Source organism: Parasteatoda tepidariorum, chromosome 10 (genome assembly GCF_982258835.1).
Source record: "Parasteatoda tepidariorum strain Cologne lab strain chromosome 10, Ptep-v5.0, whole genome shotgun sequence".
Classification (NCBI taxonomy): Eukaryota; Metazoa; Arthropoda; class Arachnida; order Araneae; family Theridiidae; genus Parasteatoda; species Parasteatoda tepidariorum.
In genome coordinates, this window is record NC_141764.1 from 95,713,980 (window position 1) to 95,726,839 (window position 12,860).

The 12,860-nt window shown below is 29.2% G+C and overlaps 2 protein-coding genes across 3 annotated transcripts in view; both read right to left on the minus strand.

Annotated features, from left to right (window-relative positions):
* Window positions 1-6,272, minus strand: part of LOC107442058 (cytochrome P450 3A21) — a 71,044-nt gene extending 64,772 nt beyond the window's left edge. The window contains exons 1-3 of one of the 2 annotated variants that reach the window (XM_087153410.1): window positions 5,855-6,272; window positions 3,101-3,200; window positions 941-993 (exon numbers count right to left, since the gene is read on the minus strand). In XM_087153410.1, the coding sequence (XP_087009536.1) occupies window positions 941-993; window positions 3,101-3,200; window positions 5,855-5,934 (233 nt within the window). In that variant the 5' untranslated portion in view covers window positions 5,935-6,272. The remainder of the gene's footprint in view (window positions 1-940; window positions 994-3,100; window positions 3,201-5,854) is intronic. The other variant, XM_087153411.1, reaches the window with a different exon arrangement.
* A 4,314-nt stretch (window positions 6,273-10,586) lies between these two features.
* The window catches only part of LOC139426240 (cytochrome P450 3A21), a 75,098-nt gene continuing 72,824 nt past the window's right edge, over window positions 10,587-12,860 (minus strand). Inside the window, exons 14-15 of the mRNA XM_071184309.2 lie at window positions 12,316-12,478; window positions 10,587-10,800 (exon numbers count right to left, since the gene is read on the minus strand). Coding sequence (XP_071040410.2) covers window positions 10,705-10,800; window positions 12,316-12,478 — 259 coding nt within the window. The 3' untranslated portion in view covers window positions 10,587-10,704. The remainder of the gene's footprint in view (window positions 10,801-12,315; window positions 12,479-12,860) is intronic.

The window sequence follows — 12,860 nt, forward strand, 5'->3', positions numbered from 1 at the left end:
TTATTAACAAGAGGGCACTTAAAGTTGAGCTAAGTTTCTTTACAGAAGTTAGAGTGTTAATTAACGTGAAGTTAATTAAAAACAGCACATCAAATTTGTTGAAATAGAATTCCTTCTCGTCTAAGTTTTTTTCTTAGACTTATTATTTGTTTATGTATTTTATTGTAACAGTGTTATATTTATGTTCAGTGTGTCTGGAACCTTCGATGCATAATTTGCTTGTTTCTGTTCCACAAGGCTCCGTGCCTGTCCTAGTGTTAAGTAAAAGATATATAGTGAAATAATTGAAATGTTTGTGAAAGAATATAGGTTAGTGTCATTTTAAGGAATTGTTACCTGACGAGCTTGGCTTACTCGAAATAGAATTGAAAGAACAATTGCTAACGTAAACAAATACCACGTTTCAACAGACAATCAGGATCGAGATACCCACACTACCTCAGTTGTAGGTATCCCATTGCAGTTTTTTTTTTACCAGAAATGCCATTACTATACAAATTGGTAATTTTAACAGAATTGTTTTCTCCGTATAGATTTAAAATCATCAAAATCAATTTTTTTTGTCGGATGAAACTTGCAGCTCGCTCAGTTAATTAAGTTTCGTTTTCACGACATCCAACATTTTTATTCGAAACGTGGAGAGATAATTAAACTTGAATTAAAATACTTTCAGTTTTTACCCAAAAGTAATAAATGTTAAGATTTTTGTCTCATTATAGCCCCCCCACCGATTCTATAAAATTCCATCAAATTTCTAAACATGTATTTTTTGTTTTGATTAGAGTATGATATATGGGAGTAATTGCTATTAACTTCAGCAATTATACAGCACTTATAAATGGGTGCAGTTACTATAAATATAAATTATATTATTTATTATATTTTGTTGTTAAAAATATTTTTAAAAGATAGAAATTTGATAGAGTACTTTATTACTTACCCATATAAATCCCCATATTTTCTGTACCGTTCTAATTCTACATCTTCCAAATTCTACGGATATAAAATTCAGTTTCAAAGAATGTATTTCTTAATGAATAAAATCTAAAATTTGAAATACATAAAATGCAGTTTTGCAGCATATGCCTAAGTCATCAAAAAGGAATTGTTATTTTTATGTAGAAAGAATTACAATGAGTTTTATTACAAACTAATTTTAATCACAACTATGGATATATTCATATCAAATATTAAATTGACACTTTATAGCCTGAAAACTTCAAATATTAATTTATCCTTAACTTTTCTTTACAAATGTTTGTTTTCAAAATTGTATTACATGTTTCGTTTTAAGATTCGTGTCTATTGTAAAAAGTCAATACAATAAACAGAAAAAATACGACCCAAGTCTATTTAACCAGACCAGTTAATTATTCATATTTTTTCCATAGACTTTGTGTTGAAAAAAACCTTTAGGAGAGACCATCAAAACCTCTTTTAGTGACCGGAAAAACCTCCTCATCAAATGTAAAAAAGGTCAAATAAGGAAACACGAAAAATATCCAAAACATTTAGGGCCGGGATAGCCTGGTTGGTAGGGCACTGGGCCCATGTCCAAGAGGTCGTGGGTTCGTTCCCTGCCGGCCGAAGACTTCCCATGTAGTAAATGGTGACTGATATACTTTAAATCTGTCGAGTCTCAAAGTCCTTCCTGTTCCTATAACAAATCAATGCCTCTGGGGGTACTGAATTGGAGATTGATCGTTCTCTGATTCTGGTCAAAATTACGATGAATGAATGGAAGGATGAAAGGGTCCGCCCTATAAACGCGTGTGGCTGAAGTCGAATTCTTGACCATAAATGGCGCCACTGGAAAACAAGAACAATGACACCCCCTGCCTTAATGGCATACGTCAACTACAAAACATTTCTTTTAACTATTACTTATTATCTTTAACAAATAAATAGATTGAAATGTATTAAAAGTATTTGGGAGTGGCTCTTTGTTTTGAGAGCTCGTTTTGAGGATCTGAGAGAGATCGGCAACCTGATATTACCGTTAGAGTGCATTAAATACGATGTTATCAATTTAATTTTTTTACAGTTTTAAAGTTAAATTTGGAAAACAAAAGTTATTTTAGAAAAAACTGAGCATCTCAAACAAACAAACTACTTCTCATCTTTTATAAAGCTAACTAATTTTTATGATATAAAATTAAATATAAACTTAGACACAAAAAAAACATAATTGCTTATTTATTTAAAATATTTCTATCATTCATAATTGGTAAATTTGTTTTTGCACATAATTAGGGCCAACATTAGTGGCACTTCCGCAACAAGAAATGAGAAGTCGCTTGCGAAACATTGTGTACCTTCGATAACAATGGAGGTAACCCCCAAGAACGACCCACCTCCATTAACGACCATTTTACTGTGGAACAGAGATTGGTCACTCCCGAGAGATTTCACTGTAATATAAAATGTTTATGAATAAGGACCAAGCTATGTGATCATTTTAATTTCATAATTATATTCATAATGTTCATCTCCGGAACTAACAGTGTTGAACAAAAATATACGAGTATAAAATTTTGTCAAACATCAGTTCATTCAAAAATAAAAACGTTAACCTCTTCGGGACGGGCGAAACATGAATGTATTTGTGCAGAATCGGAATTAGGATTTAAAAGTAAAAAGTGGTGACATGGAGCAGGCCTAACTTGACTGACTGCTTTTGTTTTCGCTTTATTTCTAAAGTATTTAATCCATATTTGTTCAAAGTGTGACTGTATATTTTTTATTTTCACTTAAGTACTTCCCTCCGCCTGTAAACGCCATTTTTCTTTACTGCAACTGGCTTCAGTGGTACATGTTACTGCCATCTACCGGCAACTGCTTAAATTAAAACTTGAATACTTTCGGAATAATTTCATATGTTCTATTTTGCCATATTCTTCTTCATTTTTTTACTATAACGCTTCAAAACCCCGAAAGGAATTATGAATAACCCTGTATTATAGAAATATTTTTGTTACCAGTTTTGTCTTTTTTTAACCTGATTGTCCTAGATCTGAGAATGCATATATGCTTGCCAGTCTGGAACAGGTTAATAGCCCTTTGTAACGATTTGTTTCATAGTTAAGGATAATCAACTCACCTTACTTCTTACTAATGCTGGAGCAGATCCAAGGAGGGGATAAGGTTTAATGTACGGAATACCTCTTTTCTTCCAATAATCATGATTCTTCGTAGAGTACCTAAAGTTTTATACATCATTATTTATTTAACTCATAACACTATATCAACAAATACAAAATAAGAAAAAAAAACGAAATGTGGTGATGCTTTGTAAAGACATTTGCTTTTTTGTGGTCATGTCTTTAGTTAAAAAAGTCGGTGCACATTTTTCAAGCAGAAGTTGAAATTTTTGATCCCACCCTTACCAAACTAGTTTTATTACCATCCTTGAATAGCCAACCAACTTTTTTGAGTTTACGACCACCAATGCTCAACTCTGTTCATTGTCTTGTAATTTTGAACCCAACCCAGAACATCAGGAACTCCTGGATAAAGAATTGGGACAAGCTGACCATCGTAGAGGACTTTTTGATGAAACTAATCAACGCTACAGGGAGAGGAAAACCACAAAAACTTCCCACGGTTAGTGTGACGGCAAGGGGTTTCAAAGATCCGTCTACCACTGAGGTTATTTTAGGTTTAGTTATTATGAAAAATATATTATAATTATTAAATAAAATAATAAAAATGCTAAATATTAAGCAAAGTTTATTTTTTGCATTTAATTATTTTTGAATAAGCGAATTTGATAATTGTGTGCAAAAATTTTTCATTTCGCTTAAAAAGTTCTAGAGATATGGCGAAATAGCAAAAAATAAAATTAGTGTTATGAGGTCCGAACTTAGGATCACTCTCCTGATCAAACTATGGAGACCACATTTCCCAAATTGCAGCTGCTCCTGATATTTTGAAGGTCAGAAATCTGATTCCGTCCAAAAAGGGGTAGGTTTATTCAGAGAAAGTACGTTTTTGTGTACGTTTTTGTAACTTAAAATATCGTCAGCACTTATTAATTAGCATATTTGAGGTCACCTCTTCGAAACATTAAGATTCAGTCCTAGAACGTGAAGATCTGATCATTAGACCAGAAGTCATTCAGGGTGGTCCATTTTTTTCTGTTGGTACGTTCATTAAGTTTGTAATTTATTAAGTTGTATTTAAAATGCTTGGTTTCTATTACTATTCTTTGAAAATCAGAATACTGTTCAATTAAACTTTCACACTTGAGTGGGGAAAAAAACTGAAAGATTTTTCAATTTTCATTCCATTTTTACTTATTTATATATAAATAATAATTAATTATAAAAATAATTATAAAAATATAAATAATTTATAATTATTTTTATAAATTATTTCATTTAAATAATTTTGTAATTTTGCACTTAAATAACTTTATTTTTTATATATAAATAAATTGCTCTACTTTTTTATCCAGTGATTTTTTTCCATTCTTTTTATTAATAAACAAAAATTTCTTATCCCAAACATGAATAAAAAAAATAGTAAACAAAACCTACATAAATTTACATAGAATTATTTCAACAAAATGTTTTGTGTAAAATCAAATTTGTAAAGAATATCAAGTGAAATTTTAATAACAATAAAACATAACTGATGTCAAAATGTATATGTAATGGATATTTCCCAATAACGATCTAATACCTAAGATTAATGGGGAAGAGAAAGTGTAACTTTATATTTAAAAACTGCGCCCACCTACAAAGTGACATTCAAAACTACAAAGAAAGGATATTAAATTAGAAAGCATTATTTTATTTCAGAAACATCATTCAGGAAAAATAAAAGAAGCTTTTACATTTTGCTACCTTATTGTTTTACTGTATTACAGTTGGCGTACCTTTAAAAATACATAATTTTAAAATAAATAAAAATACATAATGCTACTAAATTCATAATTTTGACTTCTAAGAGGAGATGCATCGATCTCTTGCAATGTGCAGTTTGTAATGAATAAATATACAAGCAAATTGACGACACGATAATATTTAATATTTACAGTTATCTACAAGTTAATACATAGTTATAAACATAATAAGTTTCAGTTACAAAATGCGTTATTAACGAATGATATAAACTTAATAACTGCTTTTTCACAAGAAATGATACAATTACCGACAAAAAAAATCAGGAGGAAATACATTTCCATGCGAGACGCAAGGCTTAACGCTATTAAACAATCTTAATTCCGTCTAACTAAAGACTGGTTTCTTTTTTACTGTATGCATACTTTCTATTACTTTTGAAACTTGTATGTTCAATTGTATGTTCTTGTATGAACAATGTGATTCAACTTAAAAACATCCTTTTATAAATTTTTATTAATTTTTTTTAATTATAAGGTGATATTATAATGTTTATTATGTACTTATTAACTTATATTGGTGTGAAACGACTTAATCTCGTAATCGTAATTTCGACCCCCCGCTACGACGAATGCTCATATTTTTACTCGTCGTCCCTTTCGTAATATCATATATCAACTCCGAAGCCTCTTCTAAGAGTGACGAACCCTACTTTTTCTTTTTTTTTCTTTTGGTCTTATTAAAATACTTATTTTCTCCTTTTTAGAATACTTCAAAAAAGTAGAATTTTACGAATCTTTAAGTTTTGATTTAATTTAGCATTTCCGAAAATTGTTGTTACACTTAAACTCAATGTCCCGACAAATTAATTAGTATTTAACACTAATAAATCATTATATTTAACTTATATTGGATCATGAGATTATGAATCACTCAGGATGTTCATTTCTTTCTACTACATAGAGCTTATTTTAAATAAAACCACAACTAATGTCTTAAATAACTCTTACCAATAAAATAAAATGGATACTGCAACTGCAACAATTGCACTGGCAATTCGAATGTCATATAGTATATCCAGAGCGTCCATGGTTTAATTAGTCTTCTCTAATGTTTGCATCCAGTCGCTTGCTTTCGACAGTCATCAACAACAGTTGAAATAAGAGTGATATTAACTTATAGAATAGAATATAATAAGCCTTGGAGTGTAATCAAACAATTACAATGCAGTTTATAAAAACATAACTGATATGTGAATAGATAACAGCACTTGATATCATTCTTGAAATATAAAGCAACTATAAATTTTTAAAAAATGCGTAGATGGAATGTTTTTTTTATTAAAAAGATGACATTATCTTTCAAATATTTTTGAAATAAAAATGCTCAAATTAAATTAAATATTTTACAATATTTGAAAAAATTTGTGGCATCATTTAAACATTATTAAATTAAATGATGGCGTTTTTTGATAAATGATAACAATTATCAAATATTTTTCTAATCCTATCTTCCAAAGAATTCTTTACATTACCCATTATCTTCTTAATTAGCCTATAATCTTATTATTGAGCATTATTTTTTTAGATTCTTACTCTAAAATTATAAGGATTTCAATATTTGCCCATTATCTTCTTAATTAGCCTATAATCTTATTATTGAGCATTATTTTTTTTAGATTCTTACTCTAAAATTAAAAGGATTTCAATATTTACCCATTATCTTACTAATTACCCCATTATCTAATTAATTAGTCCATTATCTTATTAATGTTTATTTTTTAGATTCTCATTCTAAAATTATGAGGATTTCAATAACTACCCATTATCTAATCAATTGACCCATCATCTTATTAATGAGCATTATTTTTTAGACTCTTACTCTCAAATTATATGGATTTCAATTAATTACTGTCTGTCATTCATTTTATTAACAGTCAGACACACATTCTGATAAAATAACTGTACTGTATGGTTATGACATTTCTGGTAAAAAACAATCCTGATTTCGTTATTTTAAACCAAAATGTATGGTAATTAAACCATTTATTTGATAATTCTTCAGTACTTATGATAATGGTTTACAAGAAATTCTAGCTTACAAAATTACAGTTCTCATTACCTCAAATTTTGTAAAAAATACGAAATTGAAGAGTAAATATAACCAAATAAATAGTTTTTATGCTATGCTCCAAGGCATAAAATGAGCATATTTTAAACATATTTTAAATATATTTAAACAGATTTTACAATATTTTATAGTTAGTTTTACCAAACTCATTATCTAGGCGCTTCGATAAAAATTATCGAGTTTTCTGGTGTTCCCATGAGCTCGAAGCACGGTAAATTTTACCATATTCTGGTAGTTTTAACCACACTTTGTTCTCAGTACAAAAATTAATTTACACCTTCCATTTTGTTTCTAACAATACTTTCACTCCCTAGAATTTTGAATTAAAATTTTATGTTTCATACACATTACGCTTTATTCTAATCTTCGAAAAATATTGTTTCAACGCAACCCTTGTTTATTTAAATATTATGTACCTTTTTAAATAGCAACAATTTTAAAATACTTGTTTCTATGAAGAAAAATTAATTTAAATATATTTTTTTATCCAAAACAGAGTGCAAAGTATATGCTATGACTATTGTATTCATAATAGTTTAAAAATCAGCTTATAATTTTCTTTGTTCGTAACCACCATTTGAAGACATAGTTTGTGCAAATTTTGCACTAAAATATTTAATTCATTTTCTTTAAGCTTTTATTATGTCCTTGGAGAATATTTTAAGAAGTTTCTCTGAAATTGTTAAGAGCATCTAAAACTTTTTATTACAGTTAGAAATTAAAAGTTCACCGTATTAAAAAAAAATCCGTCGCAATTTAAAATACGACGCATTTATATTTTTTCCTCTTACTCGCGCTTATCTAGTGCATGTAATCATTTTCATATGCGTATTATTTTCATACTTGTCGAAATTAAACTAAAAATCACGTGAAGTCGGAGAGATTCAAACGTAAATTAAACAGCTAAACTCAAAATAAAAATCATGAAGACTCATTTTACATTTTCCTTCCATTAGCAACAATGGTTGTCCCATGTTTCTTTTAAAGTTATTTTTTATGAATGGCAAGCTTTTGGACCACATTTCTAACTTATTCAATTAAAAAAACTGCGATGATTGCTGCTGCTGTATATTTTTCATGAAAGTAGTGTTGATAATTATTTCTTCGATGTCAAGGTTTTCTTTTGTACCCTTATTGATGTCCCTGCAATGTGGAATCTAACTCCTTTACTTTTTGTCAAGAATTCTAAAACAATAGTAAATATTTATTGGAAAATACCATATGAACTCTATATACCAATTTGAAGAAAAAAACTTAATATTTCAATATAGCTGATTGTAGAAACTACGATTAAGCTATCGATCATCTGAAACTGACGATCCACCTTTGGGTCAAATTTATTGTTATTTGAAAATTATTTCTTCTTCAGTTTCTGGTAATAAATATATCCAGAAATAGACAAGTCATTGATTAAAGTGTTATTGTCATCAGGTCAACTATAAGTGGTGTTGGAGATTTTTTTTTCATTTCATATAGAATAATGGACAAGTAGTCAACTTTTAATTTTGTGAGGTAGTGAAGCAAAAAAATTTAAATATTTGCCTCATATCTTTTCTTGATATAGACAAAAACCGACTTTGAAGTGTTGGAAGATGCTTTCACTTTTCTGGCTCCGGAAATCGTCCCGTTTTGAAGCAAATATTTACATTGAAAACAAAACAGTTGTAAGGCTTCGCCCCATTCTAGTTGTATATTGTAGGTTAATATCTGGGGAAGTCCATTGGAAGAATGTTAAGTCTATAACTATCTTTTCCTTCTAGTTGAGTTCAAAATTTCTTGCGTGATAAGGGAAACAAAATCAGTTGCACAGTTCCAGATAAATCTAATTTTAAAAAACTCATTTCGCAAATAAAGTAATAAAAACAAATATTCACTAAAAGTTTGTTTCGCAAGTAATAAGTAAGTAGCAAGTAGTCTTTGGATAAATGAATTTCATAATTGTGTGCAAAAATATTTCAATTCATTTAAAAGAAATTCTCTAGTCATGGAGAAATAAGTGAAAAAAAATTTATATGAAACGAACTCCTGAGCAAACTATAGAAACTATATTTCTCACATCGAGGTTATCAAACATATTTTGGGGTTAAAAATCCGAATCCGTAAAAAAAAAAAAAAATTAGAAATGCTTTTTTGTGTCTGATTTCGTAATTTCAATTATCGTTTGTACTAATTAATCAGCATATTTGAGGTTTTTCTCCCCTCGAACCCTTAAAACAAAGTCCCCGAACATGAAGATCCGATCATTGGATTAAAAATTGATCAGAGTGGTCTTTTTTCGCACTGCACATTTTAAATCATCTCATTAAAATTCAATAATCAATAGGGTTATGTAAAATACAGTATTATGTTATTAATAAAATACACGTCTTTATAGCATCGAAGTATAGAAGATAATATGAAATATTATCTTCTGTACTTCGTACTTTCTATCTTCTACACTCTGTGAACATTAGAACAATAGGAAAATTTCGAGGACATCGAAGTCAATAAAATGATATTAAAAACGTTGAACTACATTATTCTCTGAATAAATGGAACCCGCAACCTGAAGGAAAGTATTTTTTAGATGATTTTAAAGTTTCAGAAAATAAAAACCGTAGGTTCCGAATGTCTCATATATTAATGACAAAAATGATATTATTTGAAGCAGATTAATATTGTTCGCGTCTTCCCTTACAGCATTTTTAAAAAAATTATGGAATACTTTTAATTTGCAAGTATTGGTCTTTTTATCTTTTCTTATGTATTCATAAAAAAAAAATTTGGGGCTTCTATTAACAATTTCAAGCTTTTTATGGACTAGAACAGAAAATTACATTAATGTTAAAGAATTTACTGAAAGGTATGTCCCAATTTGCACTCCTTTTACTACTAAATTTTTCTTCAACTTATAATCATTGTTCTAAATTTGATATATTCTTATAAAAATAATAAAATTAATATTGAAAGAAACCATTTCATATTCTCCAAGCCTCAAATCCCAAGTACTATTTTAACTGTTTTTATATTTTAATAACAAATTCAGTGAAAGACAAGGTGAAAATTTTAAGCTAAGGGTATATATCTAGCCCTGATTTGTAGAAATAAAACGGTGTTTCCTGGTATAATTCATTTCTATACAAATCGATCACTTTACTCTATGAAAGTTTTTGTGACCACTAATATAATTATAATCCCTTATTAATAATTCCTTGAGCAAATAAATTTCAAAAAATTTGTGGGCAAACTTAATAACAATATTGCACAATAAGAAGAACTTCATCAAAAAAGTCTTATCATCTAAAATTTGATTTCGTATTCTGATCAATCCCATCTTTGGAGGTGTGATACTTCTCACTGATAACACAGAGATTACAAAATCTGATAAAAACAACTGAAACGCTAATGAATTTTGAAGTGCTTCTGAAAATAACACTAGATAGAATACACAATAGTTAATTAAAATTCAATTATTCATTATTAAAAACTCCAAAGGTTAAAGTCAATGAAAGTAATGATTAAATTCAACAAATTAAATTCAAAATAGTTTTTTTTTAAAAGGGAGTTATTATATTCCAGTGCTTTTTTTAAAAAAATACAATTATACTTTTTTGAAATGAAAAATTACCAAAATACGGCAAAAATATACTTTATTGCATTAATAATAACATTATTTCAATAAATGTATGTATATGAGCAGAATTTCGAGTGAAGGTCGCGCAATTGAAATGATGACTTGCATTGTTGAATCTTATGATTTCAGAGGGCAATTTGCACGAGGTTCCATGATTAATTCAATTGGTTTTGGTGACAAAAGTCCACCTGAGCTCTTAAATTGTATAGGTACCTGAAACAAAAACACTGAATAAAGTATGTTGCACACAACTGAATACACGAGCACAGAACAGAAAGTTACTTCACAGACAAAAACTGAATCAACAAATACATTTGAAAATTAACTCTAACCTTGTTTCATATTGAAGTAGTAAAAAGGTCGATATGCTCGTGGTTTTCTTCTCAACGTCAAGCAAATGTTAGTTAGTTCCGTCAAAAAAACTTTTACGGAAGATAGTTTGTCCCAATACTTGATCCAGGAATTCCCCAGTCTCCTGGGTCGGGTTCAAAATTACAAGTCTATGGTGTTGAACAATGATAAACGTAAACTCAAAATTGGGTCAGCTGTTCAATGCCAGTTATAAGATACTGTCTTGGAGCCACGGTAACTCAGGGGAAAACTTCCAACTGAGGTGTCCCAAGTTCAAATCCCAGCTGTAACTGGTTGATACGAATTCTGTTCCCGGTTCTCACCGATCGCAATGTTGCGGTAAAATTTTCTTACTGTTAGACAGATTATGGATTACAATCCCCTTGTCGTCGGGCTTACCGTGGGGGTATTCGAGGATTTCTTTTCCATGCAACGCAAATGCACGCTAGTTCCATCAAAATTTCCTGCACGAAGGTTAATTTGTCTCTTTGCTTGATCCAGGAACTACATTTTCTTCTGAATTGGGTTCGAAATTGAATTAGTTCTCTGAATTAGTTCTGCTCTTTATCAGCAATTATTAAATATGAATTACTACCTTTTACAATTCATTCTATTGTGATCGCAACTATTCATCTAATTTTCATCTTTTATGACATTATGGATCTACAAATTAACTACAATGTAGGATCATGAGTTTCTGATACCTTAATTTTTTAACATTTTTTATGAATTTCACAATATTTTTTTATTATTTCTAAGCAAAAGTGTAAATTGAATATTGACAAAAATTCTGAATAAGTTGTAATTTCTTCTAAAGTTGCATTTAATTAATCTCCGATTACCGTATAGAATTTCTGCTATTTTTATGCAATTTTTAACTCTACATAGCCGACCAGAACTATATCGGTTTTCTTTCGTGATATCGAATAATAGATCATTTTAATACAAAAAGCTGACACATACTTTAAAACGGAACCTGGTTAAAAATTTACTGCCATTTTGAAAAAAAATTCTAATTCCTAGCTGTAAACAAACTTTGAAACTTAGTATTTGAAAAAATGTGAAAAACATTTATCACACTACAATTCAAGTTATATAGAATGCAACAATAGTTAACAGTTTCTCTGAAATGTGTTGATCTTGTTCACAAATTTCTTAAGACCATTATTGTCATTTTTTTACACAAAAATTGAAATCAAAAAGAAAAATCTGTGAAAGAATGCTGAAATTGCAAGAATTTATTCACTCTATATTATTTAACATCATGAATGCGAAACTGTCCGAAAAATTATTTTTTTGCGTAAAACATATTGGTATCTTTCAAATTCATTTTTGAATTATACCAAACAATTTTAAAGTACATCTGTAAATATATACCTGTGTTTTGGAACATCTTTGAGCTTGGAAGGCACTGAATGTGTAGATTAAGCAGACTTTCAATTCCAAAAGGGCGAAACGCATTCCAACACAATTCCTGGGCCCAGCACCAAAGGGAAGATATGAATATGGAACTTGCTTCTCTCTTTCTTCTAAACTAAATCTGTAATTGGAATATTTATTTTTAAAATTATAATGTAATGGGTTTCTGAAATAAAATTCTAGAGCAAAAGGCATATGAAAACTTGTATTTAGATTATCTCTAATATCTAAGTACGTAAAATAAATATTAAATTGATAGAAATTTCTCGGATAAAATAATTGAATAACAATTTATTTAGTTGTTATTTCACAATATGAGGTATTGCTGCTCTAGGCCAGCTACAGTGAAGTACAAAACAGGTCAGAAACATATGGAACAAATGATGACGATCATGTTCTGAATCTATTATCTTTTATTTTAACATCTCTTCACGTCACACAATTTTTAAGAAGAGGTGTTGGTACTGTTGAATCAAATCTTGAGCTTCGAAGGGAACGCGTGT